The 26,114-nt window shown below is 40.1% G+C and overlaps 1 protein-coding gene across 10 annotated transcripts in view; it reads right to left on the reverse strand.

Moving 5' to 3' along the window:
• SPIN1 (spindlin 1) overlaps positions 1-26,114 on the reverse strand; it is a 109,643-nt gene that overhangs the window by 22,559 nt on the left and 60,970 nt on the right. For 6 of the 10 annotated variants that reach the window (XM_048849486.2, XM_048849485.2, XM_048849494.2 and 3 more), the window contains one exon: positions 13,808-14,039. In XM_048849486.2, the coding sequence (XP_048705443.1) occupies positions 13,808-13,859 (52 nt within the window). In that variant the 5' untranslated portion in view covers positions 13,860-14,039. Of the gene's footprint in view, positions 1-13,807; positions 14,040-14,788; positions 14,900-24,491; positions 24,591-26,114 lie in introns of those variants that run through there. The other 4 variants (XM_048849493.2, XM_048849488.2, XM_048849492.2 and 1 more) reach the window with 2 other exon arrangements.

A 26,114-nucleotide genomic window follows, 5' to 3' on the forward strand; every position in this document is an offset into this window, starting at 1 on the left:
ATAGTGGTTGTGGTCAAGATCACCTGTATGTTCAAATTCCAAACACAACAACGGTGTGGGAGATTCCCACACTGGAGCCATTCTTTTAAGTGACAAATCTGAGGAACTGTCCCAGAATGAGGTGTCAAGAGAAGTAATTTTGGAACAAACTGATAAATTTATCAGTAATAAGCAACTAGGACCAGATGGTATTCATGTAAGTGTTCTGAAGGAACTCAAATATGAAATTGCAGAACTACCAGCCATGGTATGTAACCTATCACTTAAATCAGCTTCTGTATCAGATGACTGAAAGATAGCTAATGTGACACCAATTTTTAGAAGAGTCTCCAGAGGCGATCTGAGCAATTGCAGGCCGGTAAGCCTACTTTCAGTACCAGGCAAGTTGGCTGAAACTATCGTACAGAACAAAGTGATCAGATACCTAGATGAACATGATTAGATGGGGGAAGAGTCAACACAGCTTCTGTAAAGAGAAAATCTATGCCTCACCAATCTATTAGAATTCTTTGAGTGGGTCACCAAACATGTGGACAAGGGTGATCCAGTGGATATAGTGTACTTGGATTATCAGAAAACCTCTGACAAGTACTCTAAGCAGCCGTGGGATAACAGGGAAGGTCCTCTAACAGATAAGTAACCGGTTAAAAAGACAGAAAATAAAAGTAGGAATTTCATGATATCATTTTTAAGAAATTGTAAGCAATTCAGAAGTGGTACAGACAGAATGCCCAATTTGCCACAGCCTCTATGGCTTAATACAATGTCGTAAAACCAGTATAAAAAACCTACACGTTTCCTTTGAGGGTGACTGCCACACATTTGTTCTCTACCTTTTTCATCGCCTTTCCTGAAAGATTCCAAACTATAAGCAATTCCAAAACAATTTAACATTTAACTTTCAAAACCAGTACAAGTGAAAGGCTGTAACCATCTGATTGATGGATCCATCATTTCCTAAGCTCTTTACTCCTGAGGAGAATTCTGCACCACTGTGCATGTGCAGAATTTATGTCCCCTGCAGATTTATTTGCTTCCCTGCAGAAAAATTACTTTCTGACGGGGAAGGCACAAAAGCAGTCATGCGGCCCTCCCCAGCAGTATGTTTTGGGTGCTCCAGGAAGCCGACAGATAGGTAAATCACTGTGGGGCAGGAGGCAGGACTGGGGAAGACTGGGCTGGTGGCTCCTACCCTGTGCTGGGCTGGGGAGGATGGGGCTTCCTCTTCCCCTGCATGGCATCTGGGGCTGGGTCAGACCCACCCCCATATTACTCCCCCGGGTGCAGGAAGCTCTGCAAACTCCCCTTCTCTCCACCCCCCGATTCCTGCACCCATCATTTCTCAGCTGCAGGGGGAGGAATCCCTGTGCAGGGAGCTGCTCCCACATTCGCCCGACCTCCGGGCATCCAGACGCCTTCATACCCAGACCCTCCTGCCGAGCCTTACCCACCACACTCAAAACCTCCCCGAAGAGCCCCACTCCCCCTATTCCTGAACCATCCTGACAAGCCACCTGCACCTGGATCCCCACCCCACCTAGCCCCAACCAGTTGCACCTGGATCCCCACCCCACTGAGCCTCTTTCCCCCAGCATCTGGGCCTCAAACTGAACCCCCCACATCCAGACTCCCCTGCCGAGCTCTATCCCCAACACACCAACTCCCACCCCCTGCAGCATCCCATTCCTGTTGCATCCAGAACTCGCAACAAGTCCCGATGCATCAAGATCCCACGCCCAGATTCCTCCACTGAGCCACCCGCACCTAGACTGCCCCACTCAGAACCCTCTTAACCCACACCTGGATCCAGTCACATTAAGCCCCACCACACCTGAATCCTACCTTGCTGAGTGTGCCTGCCCACACAGAGGGGCAGGGCCCTAGGCTGTTTCTGGGGCAGGCCAGGTCCTTGCACTCTGTCAGGGTTGGGTGCAGCCTCACTACTGAGTCCATGTCCCAGGGAGGAGCTGCACAGTGATCTCCAACCTCTGTGCAGCCAGTGGCCTGTTCTCTCCAATTCCATGCTGGAGCCTCCACATTTATTTGACAAATAAAATTCGCAGAATTTTAAAATATTGTGCGCAGAATTTTTAATTTTCTGGGGTAGAATGCCCTCAAGAGTAGCTACTGGAGGAAGAATTCTCAGTATTTACAGCCATTCTCCATTTGCAGCATTTGGTTTTATCCTTACATAAACAAGACCAGAACCACTATTAGCTTATTACTATAATGTTATCAGTCTGTCTGAATCTTTTGTTGTTCAACTGAATTAGGGAAGTTACAGTTGCTAAACTACCTAATCTTAACTAGCAAAATATATCCTGAGTTCTGCTAGCATCTTGCAGACTTCCATAGTGTTGAACAAGTTTCAGAGTATCAGCCAACTATTTGGGAAGAAAAACACTTGAAACCACTCTGTTGACACATTGCCCTCCCCCACTATGAAAAGAGAAACACTTTTCATTACCACCACCATACATCTAAAGAATACACTAGCTGTGCTAAAAGATTAGATACTAATAATCCTTACAGATGTATATCAATGCAAAATACAAAAGTGTGCACACATGTAGGGGTAGAGGAAGGAAAGGAAGTGTTAAACACACATCCAAGTGATTTGCAACCGCATTTTTGAATCTTTAGAAAAAGTTGATAGAGGTTTACCAACTTCTTCCCCCAACCACCACAGGAACACATTTTTTTTGGTGAGATGGTAAGAACTAATCAATCAGTTATATGACAAACTATTTTTTCCATTTTACTAAAAAAAAAGTGCTTAAAGTATCCGGGATCTTAAAACATCAATTTCATAATTTTAAATTGACAGTAAAAATTAAGATGGATAATTGCCATTTTCCCAGCTTGCTTGATGTATTTATGAATTCCTAGTGGAAGATGGTCCATATGCTTGAATGTGAACCAATGTACTATGGTCTTAGATTGAAAATTGATCTAAAAAGGTGTGAAGGGAACCTATTTTCTGTTATGGTTTTTTTGTACTGCAGTAGCATGTGGGGGCTCAATCATGGACCATGTCCTGAAGCAGCTGGCATTGGCCACTGTCAGAAGACAGGATACTGGGGTAGATGGACATTTGGTCTGACCCAGTATGGCCATTCTTATGTTGGTAAGTAAGTGCTAACACTGAATCCCAGCAACGTAATCAAGGGCCAGATTTTCAGACAGACATGCAAATAGGCTGCCTTTGCACATGCAAGTGCTGCACAAATAGGGTAAGTGACTAATAAAATCAAGAGTAGATACAGCTGTTGAATTTCCCCCCTCACTGGAGTGATATTTAATGTTTAGAAGGTAATTTGTCCCTAAGCAGAATGATAGCTCTACGAGCAAAACAATAATATTCAACAGTCCTCCAATTATGTCAAGCATTGGTCCTTCAATTTTGCCCAATTCACTTTGGCAAGCTCACACTAAGTGTGTGAATAATGATAATCTTCTCTTTGTAGTGCACATTCCAGGACAAATTTATTTAAAATACTTTTAAATTGCTCTGGTGATATTTTGAGGCATATTTTATTTCTGTGTAAATCTTTTCTTTTTGCAAATTTGCCCTTTAAAAGTACTTATGAATAAAAAAATTGATGAAATAATTTAACATGATCTTAATCCTATTGCACTCATCATCACTTAAGGAAGACCCACAAATCTTGTCCTGCCAGAGTGTCAAATAAATTGTGCAGAAGAAATAATTTCTATAAATATTAATCAAAAACTACTTCTCTAGCTACTTTTGGATTATTTTAGATATAAACCTATTTGTATAGGTTTGTATAACATATGATTTAATGAGCCTGATAAACGCTTATAATGCTTGAAGCATTTTACAGAAAAGCATCTTTAAAAATGGCACGACAGTCTTCTTGTTTCCCTGCAAAGTATCATTTTAAACATTACTGAAAATTGGTTGGCTTTTGGAGAGCAAGGGATTCGATAGTACCTGATGTCTGTGGGTAAAGGTTTTGATCAAGGCAGAGTTTTGCTAGAAGCTGATGCTGTTTTAGTTTTGTTTCTTTAGGCACCTTTGACAGAAGTGTGTTAGATAGGTTTTCTGTACATTTTACTAGAAATCAAACAAGTGTAGTGCAGTTTGATCCTGTACATGCTTCCTCTCACCATTCCCAACCCTCAAATTAACACAATTCCTAATCCTCTCTTCAGCAGAGAGACTTTCAAACGCACTAAGTAGGGCAGCAGTTTTGTGGTGTGAACAATTTACATGTCAGTCACTGACGCTACTTTCGGTTTGAGATCTAAACAGAATTTAGAGGATGAACAGTGAGTGGCTAATTCATTAAAAGAAAAACACTTTGATAGAAATTTCAATATCAATATTTCACCAGACATTTAATAAGTGGAAAGATCAGTGTGTATGCTTTTTTGGTATAAGTAAAGTTTGATCTCAGGTAGTAATTGGTATTAAAGCAGCCAACATTAATGAATTTATCACAAGGGAGCTGTCAGATTTCACAACACATGAATGCTATTTCCATTAAATGTGAAAAGGTTTAGATTCACATCACTTGCTGCAGTTTCTGTACTACTTTGATAATTACCAAAAACAGCATATTACTGTTCCACTTGAGATACTGCTTTCAGGATAAGCTTCCTCCAGCTACCTACACAAGCTTTCAGAATTTACTTTGCAACTGGAAAGCCTAGAAAAAAAAAATCCAGCTATTTATTATATATTCAGTATAGTTTCACAAAATGAACATTCAGCAAAGTTAATAAAATCATACGGTGACAAGGGACACTCACCTCTCGTGAGTTCCTCCTGTCGGTTAGGTGTGATACTGCAATCTTTCCTGGTCCTGGCACCTCCCCTATAGGTTGGTACCTACCTGCTTGGTAGGTCTGCAGTGGCTCAGCCCTCCAGCCAAGTCACATAGTCAAAAAGCAAACCTCTCTCAGCGGTATCAAAAGTCCAACAAGCTACCTGCCCTCGCTAGGGTCTTCAGCCCCGTCTCTTGGTCTTTTAAATCCCACCTTTCACTTGGGCTTCTAAAAGAGCCTTTTCCCCTTCTCGGGGCATAGGTCACTTTCCCAGTGGTGGGAACTCAGGCCTGCCCACTACTCCGAGTCCCAGCTCAGGGACCCTATAAACAGCAGCCATGAACCGCTGCTCTGTTTGCTGCAGTTATTCCCTGGGCTTTTCCCCCCCATGTGGTCCTGTTCCTTTCATTGGTTACCTTAGGGTTTCAGTTTTCATGTCTTCTTTCCCAAGTCTGGTAAACGCAGCCTGTTTAAAGCCTTTGGTCATTCCTTGCCCCTCTGGTCCCACCCAGGAACTGACCTGATCAAGCCCTGCAACTCCTTTTATCTGAGCCTGCTCTGACTGGTTGCTTCTATATAGCCTTTTTAGGCAGCCCTGGAAGATCAATTTTAACCGCTTTTTCCTGGGGTGGGGTGGGGTAGGAATGCAGTGCCTCCAGCAGGGGGCCTCAAAGGACCTGGTACACCCCATCACATACCTCCCCCCACACCCAATCCCAAAGAAGGGGCTTTAGGTTTGTGAGCCTATCTGAAGGTTAATGTCCCCTTCTATGCAGTCTTTGCCCTGCTTGCTCAGGGGCTCCTTGCCCAGGCCTGTCTATGTGGAGAGTTATTTGCAGTCTCTGCCCTGATTTCTCAGGATCTTCTTTCCTCGGTTGCTCTGCTTGGACAGCGTTTAACAGTCCTTTGTCCTGATTAGACAAGATTTCCCACCTCTGACCTCTTGACATGGAGAGCTTTTGCAGTCTCTTTGCCCTGCTTTGTCAGGGTCTTTTCTCCAAGGCTTCTCTGCCTGGAGAGCTATTAGTCTCTGCCCTGGTTTCTCTGCGTCTTTCTCCAAGTTCACCCAAGGGTAAGCCGTTCTTAAAATATCCCATCTGTCCACAATCATAACATCTTCTTGGCCAAGTCTCAGGCTTCCAGCTCACTGGATTCCTCTTATCTACCCAGTACCTGTTACTGTTTCTTTCCTGCAGGATCCATATCAGGTAATGCTGCAGTTCCTTTAGCCTGCTGTAGTTCCAACTGCACCACCTGCCACTCTCTAAGAGCCTCACTGAACTGCTGAAGCAATACCCAGATCGGCTTCACAGACCCAGTCCTCCCCAGAAAAGGATGTGTGAATTTTGGTGTCCAGGTCTGTCATGGCTATCTGGCTCCTTGTTGCCCTCCAGCTAGCACCTCCCCCTGTGTTTTCAGAAGAGCCATGCTACTGCTGGGCTAAAGTCTTTTCAATTCCTCCATTGTCTCCTTGTTTCAGGGGCTGGTCTGAAAAGACCCTACTTCTGGTACCAAGGAAAGATGGTGCTGCATTGGCAATATTAGGACTTCTGCTGCAAGCTCCCTCCATTTTTATTGTGGTTGACCAAACAAGGAAAATTTGCTCGACATCCTCATTGCAGGAAACCTTGCATCCTGTTAGTTCACTGCAGAAATTTAAATGAATTACAGTTGTGTGCACAATTAAATAAGTAGAAGCTCTTTGGGGGGAGAGAGAAAAGAAGAGGATGACCATGTCCTCCTTTCTTTATGGCATCCAGCTACCAGAAGGAGAAGATTAAGGAATTACCCATTTGCCAGAAGATTCAGCAAACAAGTCCTTGGAGATAACTGAAGGAGCAAGAGAAACTGTTACGGTGCAAAGAAGATCCGTAAGGGTACCTGAGGAGAAAAGCTTTGTGATCCAAGGAGTATTCCTTGGATTGAGTGCTTCCACTCTGAAGAACAGAGCACCGGGATAGGAAAAGTTGAAGTGAATTCTTTAGCATTCCCGCCTCTCTTTTTCCAATGACGCTATCATGTCAGGTGGCAGACTCTTGGGAGGTTCCGTGATCCATGTTGTAAAATGCCCTGTTAGGCACCATTTCCACCGGTGGCCGACAGGGAAGAGCATACATACACAATGCTGAAACAGGGAAAGCCCAGGGTGAAGGGGACAAATTGGGAAGATTATGGAGGCCGAAAAAGCGGTGTTGCAATTAGTTCACCTCTTCAGAGTTGTTTACTGAAGTCTTTTCTTCCATTCTGATATAGCAAAGGCAAGCTGAGACTGCAAAGTAGTCTGAGGCTCCACTTATTAATACTCTACAAAGTGGAAAATAAAACGTTGATCCTAATGGGAGAAAGGGCAGAACCAAACAGAAAGACCTAAATTGTTGAAGTGACCATTGATTTTAAGTGCCCCAATTCTTAAATCTCTAAGGTGCCAGACTCTCAGAAGGAGGGTACTCAGTACTTTCTGAAAACTAGGTCCTTTAAGGCATGTCACTTTATATACCCAAAACATATTTGAAATAATAAGTGAATGCTTCTGTATCTGGACTGACTACCCCTTCCTGCCTGCCTGAGAAGAGAGTGACCTTTGTCTATACTGGTGGCAGTTAACCTTCAATGAAAGTTAACTGCCATTTCTTAGACTGCTGCTGACAACTATCATTGTGTCAAAAAACAGGCATTCTGCCATAGCCAACTGGGGGAAAAAAACTAGATTTATTACCTGAGACAAAAATACTTTGATTTTGAAACAGTGATGTTACTTTTCTGGATGGCTAAGAGTCTTAGAGCTGCATGAACATATGATAGGTATGTAACTGCTGGGTTTAGCCATGCTCACATGCAGGTTGGCAGCAGCCCTTATGCAATGTTTTTTGCAATCCTAACACAACCCTAGAAAGTCTCCCAGGAACTTATCAGTTTAAAAATATTTCCAAATCTAGGAGAAATGAAGGACAAAAAGAAGAGGAGGAGGAATACATCAGCCTGACAGATATTCACTCACAGATGATCACTTTAAAGATAAGATAATGTCTGATTCTCCAGGAAAAATGTCAAACTTTCCAGGAAATAAATATCTGTCAATCCTGTAGCTGCTGGGAAGTGACAAGCAGTAGAAATAAAAAGAAAATAAAAAAAAAAAAAGGGGGGGGGGGGAATACCTCAGGAAGAGAGAAGAAATTATATAGAAAGAACTGCCTGTACAATCTGGCAACCACAAAGCTTGACAGACAATTCTCTGCTAAAACTGACAAAAGGACCATATGTGAGCACTAGTATACAATTGTTCTAATAAGTTAATATTGTAGGCTGGAAACTGATTTACAGTCTTATACGTCGTCTTTTAAACTGTCAGGGTCACAAGTCAGGTCACTTGTTTTTTAATCAAAATAGCTTCAGCCAGTAGATCATTACAGTTAATGCCAATTTTAACGACTATCCTCAATGTTCAATACTTGCCTAATTTATTAATGATGAACTCTCAGCATCAGACTAAGCAAGCGGGGTATATCTTCTCCCAATATATGTTTTCTGCATTAGTTTTAAGAAAATACACGACAACATGATAAATTTTAAGGTCAAAAGGATCACTATATAATCACCTAATCTTATCTTCTGCACAACACAGGCCATAGAACTTCATCCATTAATTTCTGCAGTGGAGGCAATTCTTACCTACCATGTAAACAGATATTACTAAACTTAACTTGCAGCTGAAACAGAGTGCCTCTCTTAGATATCCAACCATGATTTCAGGACTTCAAATGCAAAACCATGCTCTGAAGTGTCTCTAGCCTCTGTTTGCCAGAAGCTGGGAATGGGCAACAGGGGATGGATCACTTGATGTTTACCTGTTCTGTTCATTCCCTTTGGGGCACCTGGCACTGGCCACTGTCGGAAGACAGGATACTGGGCTAGATGGACCATTGGTCTGACCCAGTATGGCTGCTCTTATGTTCTTAAATGACAAATTTACCCTCTTTTCTTGGAAAGTTGTTCCAATGATTAATTGACCTCACTTTCATGTGAGTCTTATTTCCCATCCAACTATTTGATCTTATTATGCCTTGGTCTGCTAAATTAAAGGATTCCTTACAGGTCACATTCAACTCACGTTATTTAGGTTAAGGCACATCATAAGGCATGTTTCCAGACTTCAGTTCATTTTTATAGCTTCTCTGAACCCACGCTAATTTTTTAACAACCTTTTCAAAGCGTGAACACCAGAACTTGACCACAGTAGCTGGTGTTCTTCTTCCACTATGAATAAAAAGGTGAAAGGATAAGATCTAGTTATAGGATCAGTTCAATTTAGTAACTATAGATAAATAAATGTTATCCTTTGTTAAATAAATGTTTTGGATAAACTTTTTCCATATCTAGTCTTATGTATGTACACTTATGGCAGTTTTATTTACCTAATAAAAAATTAAAATACTGTTTTTGTGCATTTTAATTGAACTGAATTTTCTGCCAACTGTAACTTATTGCAAATCTTGAGTAAATAAATAGGATTGTAGTAAATAATAAATGCATCATTCACCATTTTCTAAACAATTATATATGAAACTAAAGAAATCAAAAGAAAATGTTACCATGTGACATTTCTAATGCTTTAAACTTATGAAGTACTCACTTTTTTAAAAAAAAGTTTTAAAAATGGCTTCTTTGTCCTATTCTGGAATAGCACAAAGCAGACAGAGCATACAGGTCAGCTAAACTGGGTTTACAGCTGCTTTGTTCTGGCAGTGCATAACAAGACAGCTGAGTGCATACTCCGTTTCCCCTCATTTCTCCCATCTTCCAAAATACCTCTGCCTTTTACAACACACACTCAAACTTCCCTGTCCTTCCTGCAACCCCTCTTTTGTGCATGGTATATATCCCCCTTCTGTAATTTCCCCCTCCTTCTTGGCCTACCCGTTGAGTAGATGTAGTGGTACAAAATAGCTTTTGAAAATATATTTATGATTTTTTTTTTCCTAATGGAAATTTTCATCTGTCAAAAAGAACGGCTTTCTTTGAAAATGGCCACCATCTCCAATTATTCTCAGTGAGACTGAAGCCACAAGTTACCCTCAGGGAAGATGGTTGCTTTCCATGCTGTAAGCAGGCCAAGACACACAAAGAGACCCTTTCTCAAAGTGGCCACCAAGCGAGGGCAGTGGAAATTGTGGAATTCTCTTTATTAGACCACTGTAATCTTCAGCCTATGCTGAAGGAGAAACTTTACCTATTATTCTTGATAACAAACACTACCAATAATCCTAAAATAAGTTACTCAAATGTAGCATATGAACAATATTTTAGTGAATTTTCACTTTAGAGGAAGTTTGACAAGTGTTACTCTGTTAATGAGATCATTAGGGGCAACAAAATAATAATATTGGGTGTTACATTTCTTAAGGATTCATTTTTAAACTTCATTTTAAAGCATAAAGAAACAGATTTACTTTTGGTTTTGTGCCAAGGGACAAGTACCAGGTTCTCTTTGAACTCCTGATAAACCTGTAGTGGGTCACGGAGTCTCACCCAACATAAGAATGGACTGGAGAAGTCCTTTTCTTAGATGAGGACCTAGAGGAGATTGCTCACATTTATCCTCGTAAGGGTGCTTATTCTTACCCTCTTTGTGTCTTCCCTGTTTACTGCTGGTCCCTAATTCTGCTTACAACAGTCTCAGAGCCAGAGACAACTGTGTACCAAAGGCAGATTCCTGGTGCCTCTGACTGATGTACCAGGGTCAGACTCTGGTCTCAAACAATCTACCAGGAAAGTATGAAGTCTGAACTCATGGGATTGAGGGGTTCAGCAAGGGAAAATCTGGAAGATACAACACTTGAGGGGATATGTGCTTCCCTGAGGCCATACAGATGGGTGTCATGACCTTCACTGATTGGGAAGGCCACAGTACTTAAAACCTGGGGCCCTGGGCATGAAAGGCACCAAATATAGGTAGATGGCTGGGGTTGGGAAGAACCCCCCTAAGTTTTCCAAAACTAACACTGAAACTAAGAAATAGGTAGAAAAGGAGAACTATTTAACAGCAATAAAACAAAAAACGCTAGCTAAAGCTGTAGACACTAGAGAAGTTTCATCTCAGACCACAGATGGTAGAAAGGAACCATGGAAGTGACTGGTCTGCACTGCCCCATATCCTCTCAGCTGGGAGCACAAGGAGACGGGTGCAGGTGCAGACCAATGGACACCACTAATGAAAAATAAATCTTCTGGTCCCAGGCATGTGGAGTACATGCGCACTTCAAGTGGAATAGACACAGAAACCACCACTTGAAGAAACTTTGTTTATAATCATTTTGATTGAGGCCTATCCATACTCCTCTTAAATCTTCATTAATGCATTTTACCTCTTCTCTTGCACTTATACGACATGAATGGTTTAGACATAGGCTTTGTTTGATTCCTGCTGGTTGGCCAGCCAAGCCTTCCATAAATTTTTAGTCTTTACTCATAGACTGACATTTGAAAACTTTCACCCACTTGTCCCTCAGGTGTGAAGATTAATTTCTGAAAAAAAAAGGGGAGCAATTCTAAAATCTCAGCCAATGAACAAAATTTAATCAGATAATTATGAACTGAATTGATAAAACAATCACCAAACTATGATTTCTAGTTACCAGAAACATTTCCATACTGAATGACAGAAAAACATGCAAAACACTATTTTTTAAGTACCAATTTAAAAAAAGATTTTATAGTTTGCCATATCTGAAATTTACTTTATTATAGTTGAATACAGATTCTTAGCTCAGCTCTTTAAGAAACTGATTCATCTGTTTCTTCCTAACCCTCCCAAACTTTGTAGGTAGCTTTCCTGTACCTGTAAAGCAAAGTTAGAAAACTGCTTTTAATAGTAACCAAAAAGTTTATAATTGCAAAAGAAAAACTAAGTACAGTAACATTACTATGAATTTGATCAGTAAAAATGCAAGTGAAGCAAAAGCACCCTTTCCAGAACTATTTTCCTCCAATGGTAGTTTTTACTGCCTGATGCTCATTGGACAATCATAACGCAGGTAAAGACTTGCTAACGTGAACCATATATGAAATAAGATGCACAATACCCCTCAAATCTCATTGAAAAGAATGCCTTCAACACCAGTTGCTCCTTTCAAAAGTTGTCACTAGCAATACAGAAGATTAAAAAATTATTGTATTACTACTGGAACTGAATACTTAACACACACCACACTGGATGACAATTATATTTCACAGCCCAGAAGGAGTTAGTGTTGTACTGGTTGCTTCTATGGGTCTAATATTAAGGGATTAGGTTACTGAATATGACAGACTTGCAGCCTTTCATGGAGATTAAAGACTTTTTGTAATTTATTCAACAAATCTGAACGATGAGCTGGAAACACATATGGAAGCACCAATATGGCCTGTATGGTTAGTTTCATATCAATTGAGCTTTCCCAATTTTATATTAAATCACAGGAGCTTCCCATAAATCTACTACAGTACATGCACCGTACAGCGTACTTAAATACTCTTTTATCCCTCCCTTCAGCTCATTAGCTATGTTGTATGCTTTACAAAGTAAACATGATTTTTCTCTGCTGGGAATGAAAGCTTAACGGAATGACTCTGCAGCAGGGGGGGGGAGGGAGAAGGGGGGAAGGGAGGAGCACAAAACAAAAAAAACCTCAACAAAACAGAACAGTTGTACCAAGCAAACTTTCTCTCTCAAAGATAAACTATTCTGCTTTTTTTAATGAAGGTTTATCAAACATATTAAAACAGAACTTCCAGCTTTTGGTTCAACAGTTTTCTAAAATGCCTGGATGTGAAGTTCTATGTCCCAAAGCCATTCTCCCCCCAACTCACAAGAAATGACTTAGGGCTTTGTATACTAGAAAGTTAGTTTAGATTATTATAGGTGGAAATTTAAAGTACAATAGCTATTTCTCTATGGCTCCATGTGTACACAAGCCCTTTCAGACATCCCCCCTTAGCACCCAGTGCAAGGGGAAAGCTGAATTAGTTAGCTTTTGTTCACAGAGGCCCCAGGCACTTAATTAGTTTAAACCTTGTTAGTTTACACTTGCACTGTCTTTATTTCTTCTTGCCCTCAAAGCATGGAGTAAGTGCTTGTCTTCAAGACAAAGCTGTACTGGCTTAATTATATGTGCAATTTTAAACAACTTTAGTTAAATGGGTGCATAAGGCTGCATGAACACTTATTTTCAAATAGTTTAAGTTAGTCAGGAGTTGATTTAAACTCAACTGAAATAAGACATTCAAACCAAGATAAGGATTGTCCACATAAAAAGTTGCACTGGTTTAACAAAAGATTTGTCCACAGGGGGAGTTATTCCTGACTAACTTCCTACATGGATGCTCTAGAAATAGATCAAGTTAATTTAGCATAAGGCACTCTTATTGTGGAAGAAGAGCACCCACATAGACTTAATCAGGAATAGCTTTAACTTCACACACTACCTTAATCTGAATTAATTTCCCTACCTAGATGACGCCTAAATCTCATGTAAACAAAGCCAAAAAGTCTTACTGATGCTCCTTTACAGATATTGGCTGATCAGCTTCTTCAGAATGCTGACATTTTATAGTAAGTTTTAAGTAGCACCTACTGAATATACCATGTTCCAGAGTTCTCTTTACTAGCACTGTGGGGGATCGCTGATGAACAGTTTATGTTCTGAAACTGACAGACACTAATCTTGTTGTGACGCATTTTCCCCTTCCTTTCAAAATTTCATGTCTGTGTGCAATATGAAAGCTTCAGCAAAACTAAAATATAACAACAAGATATTTTTACATACAGGCCTCCGCTGGATTTCTGACAAGCTGCTGTCATACTACGACAAAATAAAGTCAACGAGGTTGACAGTAGCAGAACACACACAATTTTAATACCAAGATGGAAAAGAACTGAAAGTTACTAAAAACTTCACAAAAACATTACAGACACTTTTGTGTTTTAATATTTAATTCAATATTTCACCACCCAGTTTTAAAAAAAAAGATTGCCTACCTGCATCAGCTCTGGATCGCTGACCTGGTGTCTTTCCGAATGGGGTCTTCATTCATCTGTGTTTAAGTGAGCAGCAAAGCTGCTGGACTAGGGTGAAAATCCAGTTCTTTCCAACTCTTAAAATTTCCTCTTAGCCTTCAAAATGATAAAATTACTACTTGTTAATCCACCATTCAAACGAGAATTTGCTTGTCCCAAGATTAGCTGAAGAAGTATTTTCAATTATATTTCTCTGCAAAACAAAAAGAGATTTTAGTTTAAGCAGTCAAATATGAAGCGTGGTCAAGATAAGCAATGTAAAAATTAAAAACTAAAATTATATTAGCAAATATGTTAATTTTCATGCTCAGGGAAATTATATTTTTTCTTTTAATGTTTTAGCACTGTGTGTAGTAAAAACAATGGAATAACCTGGCACAAAACCAACTTGGACTGACAATATCTGGTAGGGTTTGTCCCTTAAGTTAATTTCTGTATAATATACAGTGCCATTCTATAGGCCAGTATTTAAAGATATGGATCAGAATTATCTGAAAGCAACACGGAATAAAATGATTAGGTATCAATAAACTAACAGTTTGTTTTCAGCCAGGGTAGTGCAGGGTGTTATTGTAATTTTTAATTCTTAAAATGTAGATGTTTGTATGAAAGTCTTTGCTTTAGAATAAGAAACTAAATATCACTGGATCTGCACAGCAGGAGGTAGTGGCAGTAACCAAATACTTCTGTTAGCTGATAAAACACCAGATTAACTTCTCAGTAGAGAAAACCAGCTCTACAGAGAACAGTGATTTGAGACTTTTAGAACACATTACTGAAAAAATCATTCAACTATGACAAAAGGGAGAAGAGCTCTGCAGTGTGTGAAATTAATAATCACAAATTTACAGAAATTTTGCAGAAAGGGTAGGTATTTGAATAAAGTAATTTGTAAAGACAAGTGAAAAGAATTTAAACTTCTGAAATATTTAATCTCATTACATTTATCTACATCAGTTGCTACATGAGCTCTTCATAGAAATCTGCATGGATCACTCTTATCAAGCAGTTTTCTCCTGAGAGTTGGCAACATCTTTGCTAAAACAGTTCCTGCTAACCAAAGAGAAATCACAGTAACTGATCTGAAACAACTTAAAGCTTTTTTAACTTTATTCACTTTTTCACACCACAAACATCTGCTGTCCTGGCTTAATTAGTGTTTACCAGTAGCTTTGCAATTTCATGAGGTCATGAAAATTGAGACAAGGAAGTTAAATCTAAAGAAAATAAAAAGCGTATTAAATTGGTTTGTTCAATGAAACCAGGGGTTAACATTTTAGAATACCTGACTTCTTGAACTGTGTGGGGAAACAAGCAAAAGAATCATCAAACTGGTGGTAAGAAGTCAAAATCATTCATTTTAATTAAGAAATTTAGAGCCCTTTAGATCACTTGACATTCTTGGGACTCTATCATTTTCATCCTTCAGAGATCAAAATCCTACCCAGTATATTAAAACTAGTGAGAGTAAAACTATGTTGCAGTCTATTAAAAAATGTAGATATTCAAAATGTTTAAATTTTCCACTAACTCAGAAGAGTGCAAAGACATGTGGATCAACATTTTGCTGACAAAGGAAACTTTCTTTGTTTGGAAGAACATTTAGTAGAAAAAATCTATCAAGATCAAGATAGTCTTATTTAGCTAGCTTGTTCTGCCGCTACTTGTGGATATGAGTCAAAAAATCAAGACTGGTATCAAAGTGAACAAAATCAAGATCTAGAATACTTCAGCGTAGCCATACAAATATAATAATTATCTCCAATGCCATTTTGACTTAAGTCTCTCTTGCACAGTTTATTTGTAATTTCTGCTCTAAGCTGGAGGCTGTTCCAAGTCCCTGCAGTGCAGCTCTGTACCTGCCTAGCACAAGTTATCCCTGCCATTCCTTCCTTAACACTCATATTGGATCAAAAAAAATCACTCCACTACTACTGTATTGGGTCTTCAAGACCCCAGTATGTCAACATTGGAAAAACACATGGGATGATTTAAAACTGATGTTATGATCAGTTAACTATAAATCTATGAACAAATCAAAACTTTTCTAGATTCAGAAGCACACTACACAGTACTTGTGTGGGGGTCTAACTGACCCCATGAACACACACACTTATTTAAAAAGCTACGCTATGCAGCTTTCAGCATTTAACTGACCCCACATTTAGACAATGGAAATAGCAATATAAAAAGGCACAAACACAGCAAAGTGGTAGTGAATAACCTACTACTTTGGACAAATGGAGCAAATAGGTGACATGTTCTGAACATACTAAGTTTTTACACTTTACACATTCTTGATGCATTTTTCTGTCGTATTCTCTGAAGCAGATGTAACATCCTTCCTGTTTCTTAGGTTCTGGATCAGTACTCCGCACACTAGATGCTGCTTCCCTAGAAGCCTGAGGCAAGGTTGCAATGTTCCTTTTCTATTCCTGGTTTCACCATTTCTGTACCCAGGTCCCTGAGAAACATCCATCTCTTACTCAAAGATTATGCCATGTGCAGTTCAACAAAATCCAAATAATATATGCATTCAGACAGTCAACGTACATGTGCAATGTAATAGCCAGTCTTTGCCCCAGCAACAGAATCTGTCAAGTGTGGGCTGCCAGCAAATGCATCTGATAATTGTGACTTCCCCAGAAACTCTTCCTAGCAAGCACAGGCTTCCCAGAAAATCAATTTGACAGTGTTATCTTAAAAAAGACCCTCAATTTTCTGATATGAGGCAAATGTTATCTGGGGACTCGATCCGCAAGAAAACACTTTTAGTGCATTTTTTTAAAAAATAAAAAACAGAAACTATGATAATAAAAACAATCATTATAACTGCTGCTTCAAAGGGATAGCTCAGTGGTTTGAGCATTGGCCTGCTAAACCCAGGGTTGTGAGTTCAATCCTTGAGGGGGCCATTTAGGGATCTGGGGCAAAAAAAATTGGGGATTGTGCCTGCTTTGAGCAGGGAGTTGGACTAGATGACCTCCTGAGGTCCCTTCCAACTCTGATATTCTATGATTCTAAAATAAAAATCTGATCCAGGAATACCTACATAATTAATATGAGGTCTAAGTGACCCCAATACCTTTTGAGTGACATTTTTCTGCTACACAAACCCCCCAACAGGCTATATTTAGATGCATATCAGGAGCTGCCAGAGCCTTTTCCTGCTGCTGGAGCCTTTCACAGCAACATGTAGCTACACATGTAGTGCCTTTACCCCACACACTGTCCAAGTGTAGACATAGGCTCACAGTAAGGCATTTTCACTAGACCTCAAATAATTTTTGTGGCTGTTTAATACACTCTCTCCAATATTTTCAAACATCCTTTAAAATATGTTGAATACTACGTACAATTCTGGTGTCTAGGGGCAGTCTTATTAATGCCATATACTGAGGTCAAATCACCTCCCTACTCCTCATCACTCCTCTTCCATTTATACATCCAAGGATCGCATTACTTCAATTTTTCTATATCACACTGGGAGCTCATATTCAATTGGTTTGTCCACTATGAGCAGGAAGTCCTTTTCAGAGTTACTGTTTTTCAGAATGCATTGCATCTTTTATCTCAGCCTCAAACGAAGTCTGCAGTGACAACTAGCATTTGGCTTACATTATTCCTCCCTCTCATTCACTTTCCCTCTCCCGGAAAGCGTGACAAGATCTTGGCACAAAGCACTCCCTCTGCCTCTTGTACCTGGGAGTTAATATACAACATAGCTCCCAACATGGCTGGTTGTCCATGGTAAACAAGCAGCAGGGCTAAGGAGAGAGAAAGAAATGCTGTTTAATGAACTTCCGGCAGGCAGAGAGCTCGAGAGTTACCCTCCCTTGCATTGTAGGGAGCAGGCTAGGAGGAATAAAAGCCAGGTCGGGGGAAAAGCAATACACATCATGTAGAACCCACAGTGGAATACCTCCGACTTCAAAATATGCAAATAGGGCCATGTACATTCACTTGGTTAAACCACCACTTAACATTTACAAGAGAAAGAAAAATACCACTGTAACCGATTCAAAATTTCACCAGATCAAAACACAATCTGCATGAAATTACAGATACACCAAATCAGTTTTATGAAATAGCACTATTTCTCTTGAAAGTAGCCAGAACAATATAGAATTACAGCATTTTGCTACACCAGCAATACTTATGCCTATGTTTTATATACAAAGGATTAGGCTCTGCAACTTCTTCACGTCAGCAGAGCCAAAAATGTACACCTGAATAGAGAGCCAATGATTTTTTTTCTGAAAACTGGCAGTGTCATAGAACCAGTAATACAGAGTTTCGAGAGCTATCAGAAAAAATGTTTGGGGGGGAGGGGAGGGGAAGGCTGACGGTTCCATGGCAGTTGGGAGAATTATGGGGGAAGGGTGTGTGAAAAAGGAGGTGATGGGTTGTAATTATGTTTTCAGCAAAATTCCCAGAATGGCTGTTTTAGGCCTTGTCTTTATAATAAAGTTAACTCTGGTTCTTATTTGAGTGTTGCCCCGAATCTGAGTCCTGTCCATGCACAAACACCTCTCACTTAACACTTGGGTGTAAAGCACCACCAGACAACTAGCTTATCAGTGGTATAGACCAAGCGTGGCCAAACTTACCCACTGTCTGAGCTGCATACGATATTTTCAGAAGTTTGGGAGCCGCAAGACATGAACAACCTTTACACATGCATTTTTTAAAATATTAGCATCCTACTTACTGTATCATGGCTAATTACTACTAGAGCTAGAGACTGTGGGTCTCCATCCTGATCCTAAGTCTCTGGAAATCTGGTTGATATGTTGTTAAGGTGGTTTGGAGGAACTCTGTCAAATGTTGATTTGTACGGACTGCACGATGTTTCGTTTTTACAAACTTCATTACAGAGTACTGCGATTCACAGCAGTATATTGTGCCAAAAATTGAAAATGAGTCACACACTAGTCTTTTTGAGTTGAGGATACTTCATTCCTGGCACTTGCTTCCAGAACTTGATTGTTGACTGTGATTTATGCATCATCTTTAGAACCTGGTCTTTCTGGAGTTTATCATGAATGGGTTTATAAGAAAGCCGAAGCAGGATCTCAGCTTCTGCAAGTCTTCAAACTTGGTCTGAAAGTCATCATGCAGTCCTTGTAATTTACCTCCGTATTCCTTAAGTTTGTGATCTTCTACTTTGATTTCAGGAAATGTGTTTAACCCTACTCTTGAGACAGGGAATGTGGTTGAAGTCTCTTGATGCTATGTCTCTTTGCAGAAGCTTTAACTTGTTCTAGAAGCTGAAGACTGTCCGAGTAAGGTCAGAAATAATCTTATCTTTCCCTTGGAGTGCCAAATTGAGTGTTTGCAGATCTTGCATAACATCAGTGAAAAACATCAGATCCTGCATCCATCGCTCATCTTTCAGTTGTGGATAGGACTTCTCCTTTTCTTCAAGGAAAGCACTGATCGGCTCAAACAGTCCCACAAACATATTGAAGACATCGCTGATTGATAACCACCTCACAATACAGTAGAAAGAGACATCATTAGGTTTGTCTTCATTTTTGAACTATTGATGAGTCTTCTGATTCAAGCGGATGAAATTGATAATTTCCAGGACTGTTTTCATACCATTTTCATATTTGAAGTATCTGCCTGTGAGATGTTCATGATGGATGATGCAATGAACAAGGAGAAACTCTGGAAAATTGGGACTGCTTTTCAAAAGTCCAATAAGGCTTACTTTTCCCCTCCCACCATTGCAGGTGCTCCATCCGTTGCAACACTGACAAGTTTATCCAGCGGTACATTGATATTTGTCAATGCTTTGTCGAGTGCATTCTTTATGTCAACACATTTGTTTCCTTTAGCACCATTAAGTCCAACATTTCTTCTTTCACAGTTAGATCTGAGGAAACATAGAAAACAAATATCGCTAGCTGTGCTTTTATCTTGAATGTCTGTAGATTCGTCAACAGCGAGGCTGAATGCTAGAGAATTCTTTAGATTGTTTTGCATCTTGCTTGCAACATCAGCACTGATCTGGGAGATTTGCCTCTCCATAGCGTGGCATGAAATTGGAATTTGCTGTATTACTTGTTGAAGTTTTGTGTTACTTGGATCTAAAATTGCAACCACTTCCGCAATATTCTTAACAAATTCTCCATCACAATACAGATGTTTTGCACAAGTGATATTCCATGCCATAACAAAACTAGCTTCAGTCGCCATGTCAGTTTCCTTCCTGAATGCCAAAAGTAGGGTCTGTTGACAGTTGAGGTGTAATTTTAATGCAGTTAGCTTGTTTTTCCTTAATTCTGATCCAGGTGGGTATTTAGAGGAAAAGTTAATGTGATTTGTTTTATAGTGATGTTTCAAGTTGCTGGCCTTGTGGTGAGAGCGCGATGCACTGCCAGATAAGGCACAGCGGTTTGCCACCTTTACTAGTGAATGCAAAATCTTCTTCCCATTCTGACTGAAAAGTTTTTCTTCATACTTGCGTCTCTTACAATTTGAAGATGCCATTGTCATCCATGAAATTAACATAGGGTTAACACTTAAATCTACAACTATTCAACTGCGACTTATGAACAGTAAACACAGCCTGTAGTGTGCAGAATGCAAGATAATAGCACACAAGGTCTGCACAGCACTACAGTGACGCAATTTCCTGTTATAATGAGCACGTGCCGCTGAAGCCCTAAGCAGTGGCTAGCCAGAGCCTGCGGGGCTGAAATCCCAAGCAGTGAGTCGCCACCCCCACGTGGGGTTGAAGCCCAGCCTCACCACCCCCATGCAGGGTTGAAGCCAAGAACACCAGCTCACTCCTGCGGTACTGAAGCCCTAAGCCTTGGAGCGCCCTAATGGGGCTGAAGCTGCAAACACCGGTTTACCATCATGCAGGGCAAATCCCAGAGCTTGGAACCCCACCCCCCATGTGGGGCTGGAGCTGCGAGCACCAGCTCGCCCCTCCCCACACAGGGTCAAGCCCCGAGCTCTGCGAGCCACAGTTGACCCCTTAAAGAACCGCATGCGGCTCATAAGCCGCAGTTTGGCTTTGCCTGGTATAAACTATAGCCTATAGTCAAGCTGCTAACCTGACAACTGTGTCATGTGGACACAGGCCTAATCTGAAGGCAACCATGATCTATAACTAAGGTTAAGTTTGTGTCACGGATATTTTTAGTAAAAGTCACAGACATGTCATGGACAACACACAAAAATTCACAGAAGCCCGTGACCTGTTCCTTACTTTCACTAAAAATATCCCTGACAAAATGGGGAGGCGGGTTCAGCACCCACTGCTGGGTTTCCAGGGTCCCCCACCACTGCAGTGAGTGGGAGCTCCGGGGTTTGCCAGCTGCCCGCCATGGCTGGGCAGCTGCAGGGGGTTCCCCCACCAGGGTGGGGGCTGGGATCTGGGGGGGGAGGGGCCAGCGAGCTGGGAGCTCCAGCTGGGAGCTCCAGCCCCAGGGCAGAAAATTTCACGGAGATCAATGGAAGTCAGATTTTTGTATCTAGTTTGTTTTAATGGGGTCCTGATCTCACTTTCTGGAATACTGCATTCAGTTCTGTATATAATATCTAAAGAAAAGGCAAAACTAGGAAGGGATGGGGGGAGGGAAGAGGATAGAAATGTGGAGAAACAAAAAGATTTGAAATGTTTCATTTAAGGAACAGGACATGGTAAGAGACATATACAATACCGCTATCTGCCTTCTCTCATAAAACAATGACAAGAGAACGTTAATTTAAAGTGAAAAAAGGAAGTATTCTGTACATAATGCATAGTTAGCCTATGGAACTCATGGCCACAAGACATTACTGAAGCCAAGAGCTTTGCTGATTTCAAGAAAAAAGAAGATTAGGTGTTTACAAGGATAAACGTTTAGAAGCAATATGTACCCCCACGCTTCCAAAAATAAGACAACTACCAACTGTTATGAAGAAGTTTCACCTATAGGCAAGTTATTCTATACTTTTCCACCATTAGACTTCTTGCTTCTTTCTATGAAGCACCTGGTACTGGACACAGTCTGATAAGACATTCAATTAGCTTAACCCTGGGTCTGATCAATATGGCATTTTTCTAAGTTTCTAAATTTGTATTCCTCCATGCAAGCTAGCCATCTGTTAAGCAAGTCTTCATGTTAATTACATGGTTGGGTCTGGCTTTCTTTCAGACTTAAAATATTATAGTAGCAATTGCAGTTTTTAGCATAAAACACCAAAAAAGGACAGATGGATACAAAATGTACTGTTACAATATGTAAAACCCACTGTCAAATTTTTCTTAACATTTTAGGAAGAACCACCATGAGGTTGTATGCAAAACGTTGCATTATAAAAGTAATGTAATGCCCAAAAATGTTGTCAAACTTCAAAATTTAGAAAACCTACTTGTAATAGTCCTTGAGTTTAAATATTGATTCAACAGTTAACTAGTAATATTAAAGAGAGTCATATCCAAGGAACCCTAAACTCCAAAAAGTATACTATTGTAAAGTAACACTTAAATATGGAGTGAATATGGTGTACATGGAAAGTGTACTAAGTAGCATTACAAAAAAAATCCAACTGGTTTCTTATCTTTTCTTTATCTGAATAGTGTTATATGTACTGGCATGTATGATCACAACAGAACTGGTATAGGTAAGAATATGTACATGACATAAATATAATGTCATGTGTAATCTTTTACCCTTCATCTATTGGCATCAGACCTTACTGCTTGGGGAAAACCCTGTGGCACCAGTTTACAACAAAATATTATACTTGGTCATATGTGTCTTCTCCACCAAAGTACTGCTATCTTATGTGTTAACTTGAGAATGGTAAAATCTGTGAAACAAACTAATGGTTCCCTTCTGGCCATGTAGCATGGCTCTCATCCTGGCACTTCCAACAGCGACACTGGCTGGGAAAAGGTTTTCTGCAGACCACCCAAGGCTTGAACCCTTTGGCACAGGCCTTCCCAGTAACAGGTAGGGGCCAGTGGCCTGCTAAGCAAACTTCAGCACATGGAGTGATGGAAGTTTCTCAACTCTGGAGGGAGGACTGACTTATCAGTGATCTCTTCTGAAGTTGCAACAAAGTATCAATTGTGACTACATGTGCATAGCCATACAGCTGTCCACTAAGAATTGGACAGGGATCATTAAATGGATTAAGGTAACTCCTCGTTTGCTGGATTTTACCTAGCAACAAAAAGATTTTTTTTTTATTAAAAAGAAAACAGCTGTACATAAAATTAGTTCATAGCTATGAAAAAAGAGCTGAATGCCATCAGATCAGATTTAAGAACGTTTAATATTTGTATAACAAATAATTCTGATCAGTTTTCAATGCATGACAAACATTTTTCTTTATATTTACACACCAGTTAAAATTTGGATCAAAGATTTATATATTTAAATAAATTTGATATCTGATACATCTGGAGCATTAATACAGCAGAAAATAAGAATTACTAGATTTACCACAAAAATTTGTTTCCAGTAGGATTCTAAGACACTGCAGCAGAGGAACGGAGAGGAGGCAAAGCAGAATGAGTCATGCCTTCCCAACACAGCATAGATCATAAGAAATTTTCCCTTTTCAGCAAAATAATTTAATTTTATCCATAAATCCTTTAGTTGTGTTATTTTAATGAATCAATAAACACTTTCCTTTAGACAGACATTTTTAAAATCAATCTAAATAGACGTACATTATACTTAAATTAATTATGTAGATTCACTGTTCTCTGATTAACATACATGCCTACTTTGAGCCCCACTGTAACAATTCAATAATAGCACAGTAATGCAAGAGAGTTGCTTACTGCATTCGAATTTCTGCACTTTTCAGTAAGTGTCGAAGTGGAATTACACCTAATTATTCAAGAATAGGCCTTTTGGCACCCTCTAGTGGCTTCCTCCCTCTTGGACTTTTCTAGTTTGGTCTTCCAAAACCTTTCCCCTTTCTACAAGTGCTTAAAGTTGACCACAGTTTAAAACTATAGATGTGATAAGTTTCATTAGAAGTTGCAGGTTATAAGTTAAATGTCAAGAGTCCATAATATTCATTCACATTTTTCTCTGGAGTGAGTCATTCTGAACTGAAATATACTTGATGCAGAATATGAAAGTTTATCCATGCCTTACTCCAAGAAAGTAAATTTACAAGAAATGAGTTATGGCTTTAGGTCTCTGATCCATGCATTCTTGGGGGCAAACCAGATCTGTTATTCTGTGGCAAGGGAGATATGGCTCCATCTCTGTTAAGCCACCAACTGAAACACTTCCATGGCCCAGGGAAAAAAACTAATTATACTAGTAAGCACTGAGACTAAATAGAACAATCCTCCAAAAGAGCATGAATTTAAAACAAAACAAACAAACCACTGAGTGACAATTAATAATACCGTTACCTTTCCCCAATTGACAGCCTATTTGGGGTGGGTTAGATCTGTGGACTTCATTACCTGAAAACTTTTCCTTTGTTGTAATAGAGCAAAAATAAAACTATTTGTATTTGTAATGAGGTCACAGACCCAGGACATTGGGATTTTCATAGCAGTGTTCACTTGAGACAAGAGGGGGGTACACTATACATATAGTTATGTAGAGATGTGAAAGGGGGTAACTTATTTCTAAAAATTACTGGAATACAGTGAGGAGTACCCACTTACCAAAGGCAACATCAGATGATTTTTACTCTTATGCTTCCGAGATACTATATTTTAGCCCTATGTAAATGGAAGATTTTGAAGCCTTCTTTCCTCTTGACACTGGATAATAAAAGAACAAAGAAAGCATTTGTCTTTCTGAATTGAGCTGTGCAGTGAGTATATACTTTGGGAACTCTACAGAAATCCAACGAATATCATGTTGTATTTAGGGTACTCTACAGAGCCTGGAGTTAGTTTTTGGTACAAAGACACAGTTGGTTCTGAGTATCGCTTAATCTGTATGGAAAGATGAGTGTCAAAGTTGAGAGCATTGAGGTGCCAGATAAGGTGCTCCTAGTTCTGATACCCTGTGAACTACCATGATTGTTATCAAAAAGGCCACATTACTAGAAAGTAATGGAACCACCTTCATACGTAGTTCAAATGGAGGACCTGTGAGGGAACTGTTAACGAGGTAAAATCCCAGGAAAGAACTCTGTACTTTGGAAGGATGCAGAAGTCATGCTACCCTCAAAAAGGCACACTAGACATCTAAAAAGCATGAAATCCACTAATTCTCTGCTATAATTATGAATCTGCCAGATGAAGCAGCAACTTGATTTTCAAATGTCTGAACTATCAGGCCCAGCCTGAGTCCATCCTGAAGAAATCGAAGAGCCTGAAATACTAACACACATGTAGGAGAGAGACCCTTGTCCTGGTACCAATGGGTAAACGTCACTCAGGACCTTGAATGTGTTATGTTAAATAAAAAGAAAAGGAGTACTAGTGGCACCTTAGAGACTAACCAATTTATTTGAGCATAAGCTTTCGTTAAATGTATTTCTGGAACCTTAAAACATGGATATTATCTCTTCTGAATAACCTCTTTGGCTTTAGAGGCTCTGTTCAAGAACTAGGCAGCGAGGCTCTGACTGTCTGGATTCTGATGTACAACTGGCCCTTGTAATGCATATCCCTTCTGGATGGATAGCAGAGGAAAGGTATTTGTACCATGTTAAGGAGGTCAGAGAACCAAGGTATTCATGGCCAGAACAGGGCTACCAGAATTAGGAGTCCTGCTTTTCTTCTGAAGCATTCTGATGAAAGAAAAGGCATATTTAAAAAAAAAAAAAAAGTAAGTCCCTTTTAGACATCTTTGCAACAACGCATCTGTTGCCTTGACTTTATAATCTCACTGGCAAGAGCAGAACACTGAATCTTTGTGATTCAAATGGGATGCAAACAGATTTATTGCTAGGAAACCAAATTCCTTTACCAGTACAGTAACTCCTCACTTAAAGTCATCTGGTTAACTTTGTTTCATTGTTACATTGCTGATCAATTAGAGAACATGCTCATTTAAAGTTGTGCAATGCTCCCTTATAACATCGTTTGGCAGCCGCCTGCTTTGTCCACTGCTTGCAGGAAGAGCAGCTCATTGGAGCTAGCTGGTGGGGGCTTGGAACCAGGGTGGACTGGCAGCCCCCCTAAGTTCCCTGTGCGGCAGCCGCCCAACAGCCTATCAATTGCCAGCAGTTCAGTTGTCCCTCCCCACACTGCCATGTGCTGCTCCTTCCCTCTGCCTTGGAACTGCTCCTGGGAGCCTCCTGCTTGCTCTGTAGGGTAGGGGTGGGGGGGAAA

Source organism: Caretta caretta, chromosome 5 (genome assembly GCF_965140235.1).
Source record: "Caretta caretta isolate rCarCar2 chromosome 5, rCarCar1.hap1, whole genome shotgun sequence".
NCBI lineage: Eukaryota > Metazoa > Chordata > Testudines > Cheloniidae > Caretta > Caretta caretta.